General features: G+C 42.0%; 1 protein-coding gene across 1 annotated transcript in view; it reads right to left on the bottom strand.

The window, feature by feature from the left end:
* Positions 1–5,315: 5,315 nt before the first annotated feature.
* Positions 5,316–19,503, bottom strand: part of LOC126267135 (facilitated trehalose transporter Tret1-like) — a 55,434-nt gene continuing 41,246 nt past the window's right edge. The window contains exon 3 of the mRNA XM_049972101.1: positions 5,316–5,717. Coding sequence (XP_049828058.1) covers positions 5,316–5,717 — 402 coding nt within the window. The remainder of the gene's footprint in view (positions 5,718–19,503) is intronic.

Below are 19,503 nucleotides of genomic sequence, written 5' to 3'. Positions count from 1 at the left end.
CAACGCACCCAGGCAAGAGGTATGGAATTCCATTCCACAAACTGACATTTGGCACCTGTACAACACAATTAATGCTTGTTTGCAAGCTACCATTCAACATTCTGATACTTATCTCTGTTATTAACGTACCAGCATTTCACATTTGCAATAGCTTATCTCCCTCTCACATTAACCTGTATCTTGCGATGCTGGTTACTTAAATACGTTACCTAGATAAATGTATTCCCGAAATTTCATTACTCTACATTAATTATTTTTGGTGTTGCGATTTTTTTTCCATCAGCGTATTTACAGTCACCTCATTTATACTGGAGCTTTTATGCATTTGCGCGACTAGTTGTGAATTTGGATTATCATCTAGCGATTCAAATCAACATAAATATATTAAATTATTGTCTGCTGACACGTTATACAGAATGTCAGTCCATGTTTTTATAATCGTACTAATAAGAGGCTGTACTAAACTCTGGCAAACAAGAAAGATTAATACATACACAATCAGCCTAAGTATTGGTTGTAATAGCTGGTGTCATGAATGTTTTAACCTTCTTGATAACCAGGTTTTGATGACAGGTAAATGAACTTAGACCCATCAAAAAGTAAGTGCTGACAAAATTAACATTATTTACAGCAATTTTATTAATGCTACTTACATTGCTGTGAGATTTTAATGTTGGGAAATTACAAGATTACATTTTCAAATGTATTATTCACTGTCGATGTCAAAAATCGTTTGGACTAACAAAATAACCACATTTATAACATTTTACTAGATGTCTGAGTCCAAAGTTTCTTGCAGTGAGATTCCTTTTTCGTACTCTTGACATAAACAATGTTCTGTTGGTTTGTAAGACGTATCGTTTACAGAAACAGTCGATAAATCCATTCGCTTTCACTTATCATTTCTACTGTATTGTCTGACGCATGAACCACTGGAACATTCTAAGATTAACATACTTCGTTTCTGCAGATCTGCGAAATACAGGGTGTCCCAGAAGGAATGTTCGATTTTCAGGGATATGGCAGGAACACTCATTCGTAGCAAACATGGTCTCTAAAAGGAATACTTTAAAAGATATGAACGTTTCTTCATCTTCGATACCGTGAAAGAAATATCCTCTACCGTCTGTTCTTTGCTGTCCATACTTCGAGAAGTCGGAGCACGGACCAGAAAAATATAAAAAATCTCTAGTATAAGTGCGCTTTAAAGTGCATACCCTTACAGTGTCAAGGACAGGGGAGGGAGGGCGGTACTTTGTGGTCACCTTTTGTAAATATTGTAATTTGGATTGGTATTTTATACTTTAAAATTCTCCTAAAATATAGATAGTTTTTTATTATTTCCTCTACCAGATTTAAAAATACATAATTTATTTCAGTTAAACGTAATCCGTTAGTTTGTGTCAAGTGGTGTTTGCGGTTAAGTGTACCTCATTAGCAGTAGATGTGACTTGACAACGGCAGTGTAGACCCTCTGGGTATTGAATTTCTGTGTTGGTAGCAACAATGAGCTTAATAATGATTAATTTCTCTTTGGTTTCTGACTGTATCTTGTTCCTTCTTATTCAGTGCCGTCTTGTACAGTGTTAGAGACAACCGTGGCTGAAAATGTAGCGTCACTCTCTTACTGAGAGAAGTATTAGACATCCTAGAAGAATCTACAGATTCTGGAATTAATTTCTGTGATAGTGACGAAGTGGTGAGTGAAACTGAAGAGGAATGTGGACAGTGATGGAGTACGAACAGATTCTGAAGACAAACTCTGGGCACCTGCAACAGATGATGACGCATCTGGTGACGCCAGTGAGAAATGTTTTACAACCTCTGGGAAAGTTTTTGCGTCCACACCTAAAATCACACGGCAAATAGCACAAAACATAGGGAAAGAACAAGAAGGCACAAGAAATGAAGGCGAAGTAGGAACAATAAGAGAAACATCTGAAAAGATTTTTTCTCCTGAAATTGTTAACATCATAATGAAACATACCACTAAAGCACCATTGAGACATATTTTACCCAAAACAGACAGACTTGAATTCATGGCATGTATAGGTTTACTTATTATTATGGGGAAGTAGGGCGATAGTAAGTCACCTATTCCCAATTTATTGTCCAACACTTCAGGAAGGTTTGTTTATACTGCTACTATGAGTAGAACTAGATTCTTTCAGCTTACTAAAACAGTAAGATTTGTTGACACAGGGACGCGAGATAAGCGGAGGGAAAATAACAAGTTTGCTACAGTACAATAAGTATTTGATAAAATGAATGAATTTCTGCCAAGTTATTATTCTTTTGGGATGCACACTTTTATTGATGAAAAATGTTATTTCCTAGTGGCAGGTGTGCCTTCAAGGTATTCATGAAGTAAAAACCAGGAAAGTATGGTATACTTACACGATTGCTCATAGACTCTAAATTCAGATGTGTTCTCAGCATGTATGCAGGGAAGAAAAATAATAGTCCACAATAATCACATTGAGCTGCAGCTGTAGTAAATTGCTGGTTGTTCCTATTCATAATTCAGTGCACAGTGTCACAACATATAGATATTACACTTCAATTGACTTCGCTGAAGACTTGTGAAGGAATCACAGGCCAACTCTCGTGGAAATATTTCAGGCTAATAGGAAATAAACCTCCAGAACTGGAAGCCATATCAAGGAGAGAATTATATTAGTCACTTTGCTTTCAGTGATTCTAGTACTGAGAATAGCCCAAACACAATTGTTCCTTATACTTCCCATGAAAAACCCCAAAAAATCTTCTGTTGCTGACGACTCAACATTAGGATACTGAAAATGGTTCACCTACTGAAAACAAGAAGAAAACAGTCATAAATTTATATTGTCATGAGACGAAAGGTGGCGTTGACACAGATGGAATATGAAGCAGACGTTAATTGCAAAGGAAGCTGAAGGAGGAAGGGGAAGATGTCATTTGTATTGTCATGAAAGCCAGTCAAAAGCAGCTTAGTACCATGAAGTGAGCAAAACCACAATTATCTACACAGCAAAAAAACTGTTATATGTTCCAAGTGTGAAGATATTTCCGAAGAAAGTGATGAGTAAGTGATCCCACAAACTATGCAATGTAAACTGTTGTATTTAACTTGAATTGTCTGTAATATTTTAGAATTATAATGTACTTCGATAACTCTGTAAGAACTTTTACTACCAATGGGTAAAGAGGTATTGCTCAAGAAAGTAAGACTAAATAAATTAAATGATAAAAAAGTGAAAAATACTAAATGTGTTTTTGTAAGGAGTGCTAAAGGAAATGAACAGTTTCTGGACCTTTATTGCACATATATAGCTCTTTATGTAATATTTTCTTAATAAAGGTCAATAAAAATTAAAGACATATGAATTATAAATTTATGTGCTGTACACAAAGTACCCCAAGCCACCCATCCCACACCCCCTCCTTGGTACTGTGCGTTATAAAACATACGTTGATACTGCAGAGGTTAAGAGCTGTGAGTACCGGTTCATCTACGCTACTATGCAACACATCTCCACTGAACAAGCGCTCATTTCTCTTAAGGTACGCATTTTAGAGCCCATGTTTATGAGTCTTTTTTGCTTAGAATGATCGTTCCTTTCATATCCGCGAATAGCGACCAGTCCTCCTGGGACACCATGAATACAACCAACTAAGAGCTGAAACTACAACTACGTAAGTTACAGACTTGAGGCTTATACAGAAATACTGACATGCCAAATCAACGTAATCTTTTATTTTTACTTTCTCATTTAAGCTTATCGCTGACCTTAAACTGTGTGTCATTTCGAGAAGCGCTGTTAACGAACGGCCAGACTCCGCTGTTGTGCGTAAATATTATTAAGATTCTTTGTTTTCACTTTTTGCCTACTTCGGGCGTAAATTCAATCTACACACAACAAAAGAGTTTTGCATCACCCCAGTTCCCAGAACTCCTGACGATAGCCATTGACTGTGGATGTTGTATCACAGACTCAGTCCCTCCGACTGTTAACGCACATCAAAAAAGTTTTGCATCACCCTAGTTTCCAGAATTCCTGAAGATAGCCATTGACTGTGGATATTGTGTCACAGACACAGTCCCTCCGACTGTTCAGAGATGTCACTAAACCCGCCCAAAGATGCATGACCAGCGCCTATTAGATGGAGGGGGTCTGACAGCCGATCATTTGCAGTCATTCCACCAGGAAGGAGATACACGTCTCATGTTATCTGTAGTTCAACCATACCTAGACGGTCAATACCGCGGTTCGATAGCGTCTGCATCGGTACTTTGTGCCAGGAAGGGCTCTCAACAAGGGAACTGTCCAGGCGTCTCGGAGTGAATCAAAGCGACGTTGTTCAGACATGGAGGAGATACAGAGAGACAGGAAATATCCATGACATGCCTCGTTCAGGCCGCCCAACGGCTACTAATGCAGTGGATGGCCGCTACCTACGAATTATGACTCGGAGGAACCCTGACAGCAACGCCACCATGTTGATAATGCTTTTAGTGCAGCCACAGGACGTCATATTACGACTCAAACTGTGCGCAATAGGCTGCATGATGCACTACTTCACTCCCGACGTCCATGGCGAGGTCCATGTTTGAAACCACGACACCATGCAGCGTGGTACAGATGGGCCGAATAACATGCCGAATTTACTGCTCAGGATTGGCATCACATTCTCTTCACTGATGAATGTCGCATATGTCTTAAACCAGACATTCGTCGGAGACGTGTTCAGAGGCAACCCGGGCAGGCTGAACGCCTTAGACGCACTGTCCAGTGAGTGCAGAAAGTTGGCACCATATTAGCGAGTCATTCGTCTTCATGGACGACCATTCGCGCCCCCATCGTGCTCGTCTTGTGAATGACTTCCTTCAGGATAAAAAGATGGGTCGACTAGAGTGGCCAGCATGTTTTCCAGACATGAACCCTATCGAACACGTTTGGGATGTATTGAAAATGCTGTTTATGGACGATGTGACCCACCAACCACTCTGAGGGATCTACGCCGAATCGCCGTTGAGCAGTGGGACAATTTGGACCAAAAGTGACCTGATGAACTTGTGGGTAGTATTACACGACGAATACAGGCTTGCATCAGTGCAAGAGGACATGCTACTGGGTATTAGAGGTTCCAGTGTGCGCGAAACTCTGGACTACCACCTCTGGATGTTTCGCTGTGTGGTGGCACAACATGCGAGGTGTGGTTTTCATGAGCAATAAAAAGGGCGCAAATGATGTTTCTGTTGATCTCTGTCCCAATTTTAAGTACAGGTTCCTCAGAGTCGAGGTGATGCAAAACTGTTTTCGATGTGTGTATTACACTACAGTGTTTTCAGTGCTGCACGGTTTGCTAACAAGAGAAGTTGGAAATGCCAGCTCTGACGCCGCCTTAGTGGGTTCCTCGTTGTGGCTGGATGGGGGAGCTCCGCCGAGGCGAGCGGCCATGTCGTCGCTGATCTCCGCGAAGGTCCTGCCCTTGGTCTCGGGCAGCAGCAGGAACAGGTAGAGGGCGGTGAGCGCGCACATGGCGGCGAACGCCCAGAACGAGTAGTGAGCGCCCACGCTGTCCGACACCACCTGGAACAGCTTCTTCAGAGCGAAGCTGTAGACCGCCAGCACCGTGTTGCAGATGGTTATGGCGACGGACTTCACGGACACGTGGAATATCTCACCGATGAACATCACGAAAGCCGGGGCTGAGGCAACACCGAACGATATCTGAAACAAAATCGTTTCAGCATATGTTCAGTATAACTTTACTGATATTTAGGCACTGAGTATTGCTCAAGTATTCGGAGTGGGTTGGGCAAGAAATAAATTGTATAATGTTGTTTTGGAACCTTATCATTGTAAGTTCAAGTATTGTTTAGTTTAGCTACTAGCATGTTTCATGGATCATCTCCCACGATGCGCATAAGTCAGCTTCATAATTATACTACACATTCTCAGTGAAAAGTATGACAAAACATTTATCATTTAGAGGATTGTCTTAAACAACTTTTCTATCTACATTCAGTGATACTTTACCGTGTTCAGTCCCTTTCCCTCTCGTTGTTAACTGCACATGCACTCCATACTATTACACATACAGTATTTCTTTTATGCAATAAAAGATGTCTAGCAGATATCACTTAAATTTTTGTTTGAAGTTAATAATGCTAAGTATTAATATCATCACATCACTGGGTAGGGGGTCAAAGTGGTTGTCAGCTGAATAACACAGTCCTCCGTGTACAACAGTAAGACTGAGTGATGTGTAGTGCAGATTATCTAATATTATATGTATGAATCCACCTGGTGCTTTCGATGTTTGTTGACAACGAACTTCATAATGTTCTGTGAGGCTATCTGTAAGATGTTCAATACTTGACAGCACAAATTACAAGTTCCTATGTTGGAAACAGTTCTTTTTTGCAATTATGAGTTACACCAGAACATGCTACCATAAGACTTTGGTGAATGAAAATAGGGAAAATAAGTCAATTGTTGAACTATACTCAAAGTATATCTGTAACGCAAAACTTACAGAATGTAGTTATTTTAGATCTGTAACATGTAGCTTGCAGTTCTAGTTATTATAAACACAATCATTTCCAGCAAGAAAAGAGCACAACTGAATATCTCATCAACAAGCAAGTCATTAGTGACGAGGGACAAACTCGAATTGAGAAAGTAGTATGACAGCGATCTTTCCAGCTGAATTATTTTGGAATTTGCTGTTGATGTACAGATGCATATTTCTGCATGGCCAAGAAGTATATGTAAGAGGTTTGTGGCTCACAGTTTAGAAGCTCAGTGTCACATCGTCGCAGCAAAATCTGCATGACATCAAATGCCCAGGTTATCTAGATGCTGGGTCAGATTGTGCGAGAGGGGAGCAGCAAGGGAGGGGGTGCGAGCACACACACACGCACGCACACACACACACACACACACACACACACACACACACACACACACTCACAGTTTGCTCTCACAATCACAATGCAATATTTTAGCGCTATTAAGAGTGGAACAGCCTATCTATGTGTACGCTCAGAGCTAGCCATCTTATTCTCTGTGTTCCAATAATAGCCCAGACACGACTGTTGGTCGACCTTTGTACTCATCAGATGCAAGACACAATAGATGGTCAAGTTAAGTGCGACAATGTTATTTACACGACTAAATTGTATATATTAATTATCGTAATATGTAGATGTACTAGCACTACTTGTACATCTTGAAGGCTGCACTTGATGTCAAAAACTGTGGTTTGATCTTTCTACACGGTTTGATCAAGGCACAATCGACCCCCAAATTAGACGCCTCAATGTTATTTCCAAATGTAAATTGCCAGTATTACTTGTCAAAAACCTGACTGGCCTTAGTTCGTCTAAAACCGATATGCCATTTGTCGTGGTCTGATAAACAGGATGCAACAAAACCTCCAGCAGGCAAACAGGAAATTAAGTGTAAGGACTGGACGGATTGGGGTTCACATCATTCACCATTGCTTATTAAAACATTTAAGAAAAATACCTAAAATCTCATAACTTAACAGGATTACAATCAACAGACTGAACTTTTCAAATTTAAGAAGTAACACACCTTACTTTAGTGACAATTTAAATAAGGTAATAGTTAACGAAAAAAGCTATCTCTGACAGTAGTGAAGCCGAGGTAACACTGCTGTTGATTTGAATCGGCCGCAAGAATGCTGCGATGCAGTGAGGTGTAATCATAAAAGCTCAGCGTCCTCAGAGCATTAAAAATTAGCCACTATTTGATGTCCCATGTGGCGAGGATAAAAATTCAGGGCCCATGACGCGGGCAAAGATCATTGTGTCGTCCGCACGTCTGCACCTGGTTATCCCTCGGCGAGTGACCGGTTTTCAGGGTCTAAAGAGTTGGTCCAAATACTGGTCGTTGCGTCAAGCCTATACCTGTTTGGGCACTGAGCGAAACTCACAAAATCCTTTAACAAACGAACAAATAATTAAGGTTTGGAAACAGTTGGCTCTTTACGATAACATAGAAGAATAACTCATCTCAAAGCTTAAAAATTTAATAGGTCAACCGGAAGACAGAGTAACTTACAGCTGTCTGGAGAGAAATAGGAAAAGGAAATTCTTAAAATACACCTCTAAGGCCATTTATATAATTAAATAAAGTGAACAGGTGCACAAATCTATGCAGCTGCCTTCAGGCAGACATAGCAAGTCTCCTTAAATCCCGCCTCAAGGAGCAGTTAAGCAGTTAATGAGAGAACGAGTGTCCACAGATTGATATACTGCCTTCAGACAGGCAGTGAAAATTTTCTTAGTTATGCGCTACAAAACACTTAAGGGATTCAGTTAGTGAACGTGCATGGATAGCGGCCCATGAACGCCATTTAAAAAGAAGGAGAAGCAATAATTAGTACTCAGAAGCAACTTGTAGCAAAGGTAAATATATAAATGAATAAAAACTGAGAAAAGTTCACCTCATAAATACATTTAAATAACTAATAGTTGCACAATTAAAACTAGTAATCTGTAACTAACCTTGAGACAGGGAATAAATTGCTTTTACTCTTCAGCTCACAAGTGGTTAGCGAACGAACACATAAGAAATCTGCTTGATAACAATTAATAGTTTTATATCATTCTGCTTTTTACACCCCGTGAACCTCAAGTGTGCCAGTCAGTTGCTATCAACGGGCTATACTTTCACAAGTCCGGACGATAGCTCAGTATGACAATTGCGATCCGTGTACAACGGACCAACACGTGTCTATCCTCGACACTATGTCCAACAAGAGCATTTGACTCAGCAAAGCCCCACACATGAAAATGTACAAATTTCAAACAGTAATTTACGTAACTTGAGTCAACTCAGTTCACGAGTGCCAGACGGCAGTGGATTCCATGAAGCCTATGTACTGGGGCCACCTAAACACCCACAATACGATAAGCGCGCCTGAATTCAGATCCAAGAGAGTCAAAGCGTGCCATAACACCAGAAAACAGGAACACACTAAGGGAGCACATAAATTCCACTGTCATTCTCACTTAATACAACCCCGTGACCACAGCTCTTGTGTAGATGAACTGACACTTCAGATGATCCTCTTCAAAAACTTTGTCCAATGTTAAATATGGTCGCACTTAAAACAATGTACACCATTACCAAATCATCGAATCCACTGCTGAACGTAGGATATTGAATTGCATCAAAAACTGTCTCCGTTTGGTACATGTTACCCTAAACCTTTCCAAGGCCACGCTACAAGGTATTAAGTCACTCAACACGACTCATATCAGGCAATTTCCATCGGATTGGAGAGCTCCTTGCATAACATGACTTCCACCTAGAAGAACTAACAGCAAAGACCACACCAATGTTCCGTCTTCTGCTAACATCTGTGCCCACAACTATTAAAGAAATGATGATCATGTTTGGTTTGTGGGAAGCTCAGCTGCGCGGTCATCATGTACAAAATCCCAATTTTGACACAGTCCAAATTTTACACAATCCAGTCAAGCCACTGTCGCGAATGCTGCTGCTGATGATGATGAGGAAACACAAACATCCAGTCCCCCTAATAAATAGACCAAACGTTTAAAGAGCTACCAGCCACTCCATGGCATATCAAGTTCGGCCGAAAGGCACATACCGCCCACAGGCCCTCCGCGTCTCGCCATCCGGTCGTGACAGTGGTTAGATCGGACTTGTAAATAAAAAATTGGACTGTGTAGAAAATTAGGACTTCGTACGGGCTAAAATGACTGAGCAGTTAAGCGCCCCACAAACCAGACACCATCAACATCTTCGTTGATACCATTCTCTGGACGCATAGTGTCTAATTATCACCTCCCAGGGATAGATCGGTCTATTATTCTTTAACAGAGCCCTACCTCTATAAATGAATTTAGTTCTTCTTTTTATTATATTTAGCAGATCAAGTTTCCCCACGAATCACTCACTATATACCTCAAGTAGATTTGTCGGAATTGTTTTCGGTGTAATGACAATCTGCACTCATTCAAAGTCTGTTAACTCCGATTTCACTGACTTTTGAACATCACCATAACGCCCTCACATATGCAGACGGTCAAAGTTTGCGCCTAACAGGTAATTAGAAATTACGTACCAGAACAGAGTTGCTATTCATATCACTAATTACTTTATCCAACCTACTCCATTTGAATGCTGAGCGACTGAAAAACGATTGAGCCATAATTACTTTTATCTTATGATTTTGCTGTTCTGGAACTTTACCGCTGTCAGGTTCTGAGATTTTTGATAAGTAAATGGGTCTGCTTGTGTTTGTCTTTGATGATTTGAGGAAGGTTGCCAGATATTTTATTAGCTTAAACAACTTTGCTTATGTTTGTGGGGTCGTTTATCTTCCATGACTGCTTTATGGATTTTGTAAGCATATAAACGCTATGTTTTTGTGAAGTGGTCTAATTTCGTTTCTGATTCAACTACCATAAGTACATCTATAATACACTATGTAATCAAAAGAATCCGGACACATCTAAAAACATACGTTTTTCATATTAGGTGTATTAAGCTGCCATCTTCTGCCAGATACTCCATATCAGCGACCTCTGTAGCCGTTATACATCCGTGAGAGAGCAGAATGGGGCGCTCCGCAGAACTCACGGACTTTGAACGTCGTCAGGTGATTTGGTGTCACTTGTGTCATGTTGTTGTTGTCTTCAGTCCTGAGACTGGTTTGGTGCAGATCTCCATGCTACTCTATCCCGTGCAAGCTGCTTCATCTCCCAGTACGTACTGCAGCCTACATCCTTCTGAATCTGCTCAGAGTATTCATCTCTTGGTCTCCCTCTACGATTTTTACCCTCCACGCTGCCCTCCAATACTAAATCGCTGATCCCTTGATGCATCAGAGAATATGTCCTACCAACCGATCCCTTCTTCTTGTCAGGTTGCGCCACAAACTCCTCTTCTCCCGAATTGTATTCAATACCTCCTCATTAGATATGTGATCTACCCATCTAATCTTCAGCATTATTCTGTAGCACCACAGTTCGAAATCTTCTATTTTCTTCTTGTCCAAACTATTTATCGTCCATATTTCACTTCCATACATGGCTACATTCCATACAAACACTTTCAGAAACGATTTCCTGACACTTAAATCTATACTCGATGTTAACAAATTTCTTATCTTCAGAAACACTTTCCTTGCCATTGCCAGTCTACATTTTATATCCTTTCTACTTCGACCATCATCAGTTATTTTCCTCCCGAAACAGAAAACCTCCTTTACTACTTTAAGTGTCTTATTTCCTAATCTAATTCCCTCAGCATCACCCGACTTGATTCGACTGCATTCCATTATCCCCGTTTTGCTTTTGATGATGTTCATCTTATATCCTCCTTTCAAAACACTGTCCATTCCGTTCAGCTGCTCTTCCAAGTCATTTGCTGTATCTGAAAGAATTACAATATCATGGCGCGAACCTCAAAATTTTTATTTCTCCTTCATGGATTTGAATTTCTACTCCGATTTTTCTTTTTTGTTTCCTTTACTGCTTGTTCAATATACAGATTATATAACATTGGGGAGAGGCTACAACCCTGTCTCACTCCCTTCCCAACCACTGCTTCCCTTTCGTGCCCCTCGGCTCTTATAACTGCCATCTGGTTTCTGTACAAATTGTAAATAGCCTTTCGCTCCCTGTATTTTAATCCTGCCACATTCAGAATTTGAAAGAGAGTATTGGCAAAAGCTTTCTCTAAGTCTACAAATGCTATAAACATAGGTTTGCCTTTTCTTAATCTAGCTTCTAAGATAAGTCGTAGGGTCAGTATTGCCTCACGTGTTCCAATATTTCTACGAAATCCATACTGATCTTCCCTAAGGTCGGCTTCTACCAGTTTTTCCGTTCGTCTGTAAAGGATTCGCGTTAGTATTTTGCACCTGTGACTTATTAAACTGATGGTTCGATAACTTTCACATCTGTCAACACCTGCTTTCTTTGGGATTGGAACTATTATTTTCTTCTTGAAGTCTGAGGGTATTTCGCCTGTCTCATACATTTTGCTCACTTGTGTCATATGCGTTCAAAATGGTTCAACTGACTCAAAGCACTATGGTACTTAACATGTGAGGTCATCAGTCTCCTAGACACAGAACTACTTAAACCTGACTAACCTAAGGACATCAAACACATCTATGCCGGAGGCAGGATTCGAACCTGCGACCGTAGCAGCCGCAGGCTTTCGGTCTGTAGCGCCTAGAACCACTCGACCTCAGCGGCCCGCTTCACACACTCCTAAACATCCCTAGATCCACTGTATTCGATGTGATAGTGAAGTGGAAACGCGAAGGGAGAGCATACAGGCCGACCTCGTCTGTTGACTGACAGATACCGCCGACAGTCAAAGACGGTCATAATGTGTAATAGGCAGACATCTAACCAGACCATCACACAGGAATTCCAAACAGCATCAGGATCCACTGCAAGTACTATAATAGTTAGGCGAGAGGTGAGAAAACCTGGATTTCATGGTCGAGTGGTTGACCATAAGCCACACATCACACCGGTAAATGCCAAACGATGCTTCACTTGGTGTAAGGAGCGTAAACGTAGGACGACTGGACAGTGGAAAAACGTTGTGTGCAATAACGAATCATTCATTCTGTCATTTACCGTCTCGTAAAGCTATCAGATGAACAAAACCAGTTGCAAAATTAATTAGATAAAATATCTCTATTTTGCGTAAAATGGTAATTGACTATAAATAATGAAAAATGTGAAGCCATCCATATTAGATAAGAATCAGCGAAATTTCGGTTACGCGGTAGATCACTCAATTCTAAAGGCTGTGAATTCAACTAATTACTCAGGGATAACAGTTACAAGTACAAGAAACTTAAATTGGAGCGATCACATTCATTACTTTTGGTGGAAGGTAACTAAAGACAACGATTCATTGGTAGATCACAAATAATATGCTACATGTCTATTGAAGAGAGTGCCTACACTATGCGTGCCCACTCTCTTCTGCAATATTGCTGCACGACGTGGCATCCGCATCAAATAGGACTGACAAAGGACATCGAAAATGTTCAAAGAAGGGCAAAATTGTTTATGTAATATCGCAAAATAGGAGAGATCATAAGGGAGCTGGGACGGCAATCGGTGTTTTTAAGGCGTTCTTCATAACATGAGGACCTTTTCACGAAATTTCGATCATCAACTTTCTCCTCAGAATGTGAAACTATTTTGTTGTGGGCGTTCACCTACATAGGGAGAAATGGTTAATGATATCAGAGCTCGCACGAAAAGTTTATGTTTCGTTTTTCCTGCTCGCTGTTCGAGAGTGAAACTGTAGAGAAATAGTTTGAAGGTGGTTCAGTGAACTCTCTGCCAGACTATTAATTGTGAATTGCTGAGTAGTCAAGTAGATGCAGATGTCGATGTAGGATCGCATACCAGGCAGTGACAATCCAGAAATGAACGAGCATTTGTAGTGTTAGCAGTCTCCGTCAAGCGATTCATTGTATCATCTAAGTTTTCCTCCAAGAAACCGCAGTCCTTCGTTTGCCTTGTGCACAGCATTTTACATGTCCTTCCAAGCGAGAAAGAGACTGTTGCTCCCAGAGTGAAGGATAGTCACAATATTTCTCCCAAAATTACTGAGCTATGCTGTATCTTCTAACCGTTCTGCCAACACGTTGCAGGCTTTGTTTCATCTTCTCCCCAAAATTTTGCATGTTCTTCCACATGATCCAGATATCATTGCTCCCGAGAAGAGAATGGCCATGATATTTCACCCGATATCTGTATGTAGAAGAGTTTTCAGCCAAGTCTCTGCTCCCCATTTCATGTAAAAATGCTGTTTACAACGTGAAAGACACTAAGCAATGAATAGTTTATCCCTACCTGAAAAGGCAGACTGGACATTTACTATATAGTACACTATTGGTCATAGGATACACTCTTGATGGGATGTATGAAATCTGTATGTAATTGTTTAATGCATTCCACACCTTAGGTGTGCTGAGATTCCTGACGTAAATTAAACATAACTGTGCCGTTGTGCTACTAAACGTAACTTACGTCTTCACATATTCTTCATGTGCAAGTACTGTAAAAAGACAAGATGACTCGTGAGTATGCGTTTGCACCATTCCACGTGCGCCAGTGTAAGACCTAAATATGCATCAAATGTCAAATGAGCCTTAGCCTTAACGAAAAATCGGGGAATTAAATTTTAGAAACATCTCTGGGTGAGAAACGTATGCAATATTCGGTGTTTATGAGCTGCTCAGACGAAGCTTGTGGTCTAGGGTTGGCGAGATGTCTCCTTCATGTTTCGAGGTGAAGAATGTACCCAAAGCATGAGGGAGTGGTGTGGGATGGGGATTGCAGTCTGCCGCTAAGGCAGTGTGGGGGACAGGGGCGGGGCCAGTGCAAGCGTGGCTCGTATTCCTCCCCTAGGTTTGCAGATGCATGGCGGAGCCCATAGTGATTAGTGCACTGAGGTAGACAGCCGAACCCTGCAGCATGTGTTGGTTGACTCATGTGGCCAGTCACGTCTTGTGTGGCTGGGCCTGCCACTTGCAGAAAATTTATTTACATAAATACGACACTGACACACTGTTACAGTTCTGTTTGGGGACGCTGTAGTAATTGTTGAACATAATAGCTCATTGTTTTAAGTTGTAGAAGCAGAGACTATTGGTGTAATTCGCTTAAAAAAACGTATCCACTGCCTCTGTGGCGTAACGGTTACACAGGAAGTGTTTGCTTTGTTTAAAAAATGAATCCAGCTCCTCCAGTGTAACAGTTATGCAATGGGAGTGTGATTAGTTTAAAAAAGTGAATCCAGCAACTCCAAAGTTTAGGTGCTATAAAGCAAAAGTGAAATGGTTAGAAAGTCTCTCACACATACGAGTGGAATAGTTCTGCCATCTCGTTTATTGTTTCTATATGAAGTAACTTGTGCAAAGAACCAGTCTGCGATAATAAACATCCTAGACCCCCAGAGGTGTACTAGACATCCCATCCCTACTGTATGATGTAGTAATAAATCATGGTTCTAGATATAACCCATACCAGGATCTGTCCCACTAACCTTCACCATTACGTCAGATGGATTAGTTCTGCCATTTTTTGTCTGCTATTATGGAGCCTCCATCTTGAATTGCATTGTCATACAGACCGCCACTGTGGTCTGCAGGTGACGCCTTTGACCTTGGGGAGAGGGCATGTAGGAGACTTAAAATCCTGGATCTGACGTTTTTTACCTATCCGCAAAACTAGAAACCATGCAGGCTCTGCCATTATCCCTTGAAATAGGACATGTGGCCTAGAAGAGTGAAGGAGTGGGAAGAGGACTGGGAAGGTGGTCATTTGGGGAGGGGAGGAAGGTGTGGCAGGGGATGGGGGAGGGGTGGTGGGGAAGTTATAGGAATGTAGACTGTCCCTATGCGCATTTCCTGACTGCTACGGACATACTGCATCCTTGGGTGTTACCTCTCAAGTGACCGTGTCGTAGTGTCTTTCCTATAAAAAAAGAAAAGAATTAAACGACAGTGCTCATCCACAAGTCTATCAACTATCAGTTACTCCCACTTCCAGTGAGATTTCCAGATATGTATGACACCCATCCCAACAGTATCGGTGCATGCATCCAGGGTGGATGTAAGGTCATAATTACAAGCGGGCTCATACTTTCAAGTTATCTGTAGATCTAACTCAATATTACAATCGCTGGCATAACGTTACAAACCTCTAAACACATAACAGTTCATTTCGTTTTCTCTTGGACTGAATCTCGCTGGCTCGTGCTTGGCGTGGCGCAGGAGGGCGTCCAGCTTCTGTATGAGAGTCACCTGTCTTACTTCTTTGATTCTCATGATAAGGTGTTTCAAGCAGTCATCCTCAGTATCGTCCAGCAGAAACGGGAACACTGCATCTATTGTACTTTCAGCCTCGCGACCTCGGAGCAGAAAGAAACGTGTAGCCCATAGAATCTTGGTTTACTGTTTTGTATGCAAATGTTAAAGGGGCGATACTGCATCCCAATCTCTGTATTCGACATCACTGTACATCGGGAGCAGACCTCCCAACGTGTTTTATGCGTACTGTGAGCTCTTCGTTTGTAGGTGGTAGGCATTTATCTTGTGGGTGATGTCGTAACATGAATTACTTCTGATACTAGTCTCGACTGAAAATTCAGAGACGGTCATGCGGGAAGCTCTGTGTTTCAAAATATTGTCTTCTGCAAGGAACCTTGCAATTCCCGATCTTATGCAGTCGGCACAGATTTGGTGATAACGTAGCGGGTGAGGTAGTCCGTGCAGACTGTTATCCATCCATTGCATGGTCGACTTCGGGAATCTCCGAAAGGGGTCGATTCAAATTGCATGGTATGTCGGTGCTGCAGTTGGAGTTGGTACCAGACGCCCACGTTCTTCCGGCGATGGTATACCATGCAATGGCTCTCGTAGTGCCTAACGGATCCGTAGAGTCCTACCTACGACCGATCCTACCTAGAGTCGTCACGAATCCCAGGTGAGCAGTTGTTGGAGTGTCACTGATCCATCAGATCACTATTCCTCTTATGCAGTGTTCCGTTTATTAACAGGAATTCTCCTTTGCTTGGTTCCTTATTCTTCAAGGCTTATATGATTCTCTGCAAAGTTGGGTATTCCCTCTATTCAGCAGCAATGTCATTTAAAGACTGAGATCTCGTCCATGCTGCTGTATTCTGACAAACGACATTTTAATAGGTAGTTTGCGTCCTTGTGTTTAAAACTGGTTTTTTAAATCATTGTGACGTCGTACTCCTGAGGTCTCTGTGCCCGTCTTACCAGGCTACCCGACGGATCCTTCAGCTAGTCAACCAGCATAGAGAACGCCAGTCCATCACAACAGTGAATCGTTTGCCAAATTAATATAGCCTGAGTTTGTTGATGACCCACGTAACTGCTAGCCACTCTTTCTCGGTTGCAGGGTAGTTACTTTCAGACCTAAGGGAGAGTAATCGGGAAGTACAAGCTATCGCCTTTTCAGCACCTTCTTGAATACGCACTACAACAGAATCTACACCCTAACAACTAGCAACGACGTGAAGTTCTGTCCGGGCATTGTCATTACACAACGCTAGGACTGGGGAACTTGCTAGTAGGTTAGGGCAAGAAAAGACCTTTCTTGCACCTCGTTCCAAGAAAATTTCGCATCTCATTGCAGCAGGTCTTGCAAGGGATGTGCCTCAGTACAGAAGTCCTTTATGAATCGTCATTAGTACGAACACATTAACTGAGCATCTATATTGATGACTGGAAGTCATCTCATTAATGCCAATAGGATAACAATGTCTTCAATGGCAAACAGGCACCCTTAAAAAAATGGCTCTGAGCACTATGGGACTTAATTTCTGAGGTCATCAGTCCCCTAGAACTTAGAACTACTTAAACCTATCTAACCTAAGGACAACAAACACATCCATGCCCGAGGCAGGACTCGCACCTGCGACCGTAGCGGTCGCGCGGTTCCAGACTGTAGCGCCTAGAACCGCTCGGCCACCCCGGCCGGCAGCCACCCTGAGCGATGTCTGTTATGTGATGTTCTGTGGAGTAGCTTCGTCAGTCTGGAGCTCTGATCTTCTACAACCTGCGACTGCTTGTGATGCCCCGCAAGAGTTCCCTTCTGAGAATAACATTATGACTACATTCAGTTAAAACAAATAGATTCGAGGCTCTGTGTTCTGTCACTGATAGTAATCCTTGCAATACATGTTCCTGTTTGCTGGTCACATTTCTCACTTGCAGTTTTCAGCACAATTATTTTCATGCTACAGACTGTAGTTTTATTTAGATGGTGGTGATAAGCATTCGATATTACAGAAAATGAAGTCAGTTAGTGCCGGAACAGGTCCATCACCGATTAAGACATCAATGATATTTCCTAATATCTTTGTGACTGTTGTCCATGGAGGATTTTTATCTGTGGCTTCTTCACCTCCACAGTCTGCTGCATCGCTTAGTTTCCCTGACTTCAAAGAATGGTTCAACTGGCTCTGAGCACTATGGGACTTGACATCTGAGGTCATCAGTCCCCTAGAACTTAGAACTACTTAAACCTAACTAACCTAAGGACATCATACACATCCATGCCAGAGGCAGGATTCGAACGTGCGACCGTAGCGGTTGCGCGGCTCCAGACTGAAGTGCCTAGAACCGCTCGACCACTCCGGCCGGCCCCCTGACTTAGTCGGCCACGTGAGTAGCTGGTACCTCTGTATGGCTTCGTCCCACAGATCGACTATAATCGTCTGCATTTGACTGGAATAAACATAACTGTTATGGTGACTGACATCTGGCGTCGTAGCATGTTCCAACATATCAGCATGTTGCCTTCTGTCAGTAAAATATGTATTCTTCTGTGGGGATTTATACTGCACATGAAGGTGGCGGTAAATGTGGGACTTAAAATCCTAGTATTTCATTGAATCTTGATTACAAATTAGTTCACACAGGTCTGCTGGCAGCATGGTTGCTGGGTTGTCGTTTGATGACTGCGTCAAAAGTCCTAGCTGCCCGAGTCCATTCTTTCTGGTGCGTTCATTGATCATTGATGGCGCAGATCGATGCTAAAGATCGATACACATCTTCTTCAACATTCTTTATTACCTCTCGACGTATAGGGTCGACGTGCATGACTGCTGTCTCTTAATTACTCGGCCTGACAGCTTTGGATGCTATAAAATGCTGTATCTCTTCTCGTACTACCTGGCGTGTGAGGGAGGGGGGGGGGGGGGCTTGGTGGATTTCACTACTACCACAGGGACCACAGTTGAGGGTCGGGTTCTCGAACCACTGCTGCTTGTTTCCATCCAAGTAAATGTATACAGTTGCTGCACATATCATGTCATACCACACGTTGCGTTTAGCATCTCGATCGAATTTTTGGCGTTATTTAGTTGAATCCTGACAAGCATCACAGGCAAACACTTATGGATACGTGTTATGCAACTGACTTGCTACTTTTTCTGGAAACCGTTGATCTCCTTACTACATTGACCTTGAGAACGATGCACTTCTCGTATTCTGGTTCCTGTCTATGAAGGTTAAAAGTTATTTATTGTACTTGGCTATTTACCAACTTCCATGGATTTAGTTTGTTCCAAGTCTGCCGGCCAGGGTGGCCGAGTGGTTCTAGTCGCTACAGTCTGGAACTGCGCGACTGCTACAATCGCAGGTTCGAATCCTGCCTCGGACATGGCTGTGTGTGATGTCCTTAGGTTAGTTAGGTTTAAGTAGTTCTAAGTTCTACGGGGCAAATGACTAAGTCCCGTAGTGCTCAGAGCCCTTTATTCCAATTCGATTATCCACGAAAGGCTTTTGCTCTTATCTTTGAACCCTCTTCTCGTCAATATAGACCACAAAAGGTCGATCATATTGAGATCTGGTGACTTTGTTGGACAGGGGAGATGCAATAATTCATCCTCGAGGTCCACTTATACGACCTATTCTTGAGTACTGCTCCAGCGT

The sequence above is a fragment of the Schistocerca gregaria genome, chromosome 1 (genome assembly GCF_023897955.1).
Source record: "Schistocerca gregaria isolate iqSchGreg1 chromosome 1, iqSchGreg1.2, whole genome shotgun sequence".
NCBI lineage: Eukaryota > Metazoa > Arthropoda > Insecta > Orthoptera > Acrididae > Schistocerca > Schistocerca gregaria.
This window is presented reverse-complemented; position numbering and strand designations above follow the sequence as displayed.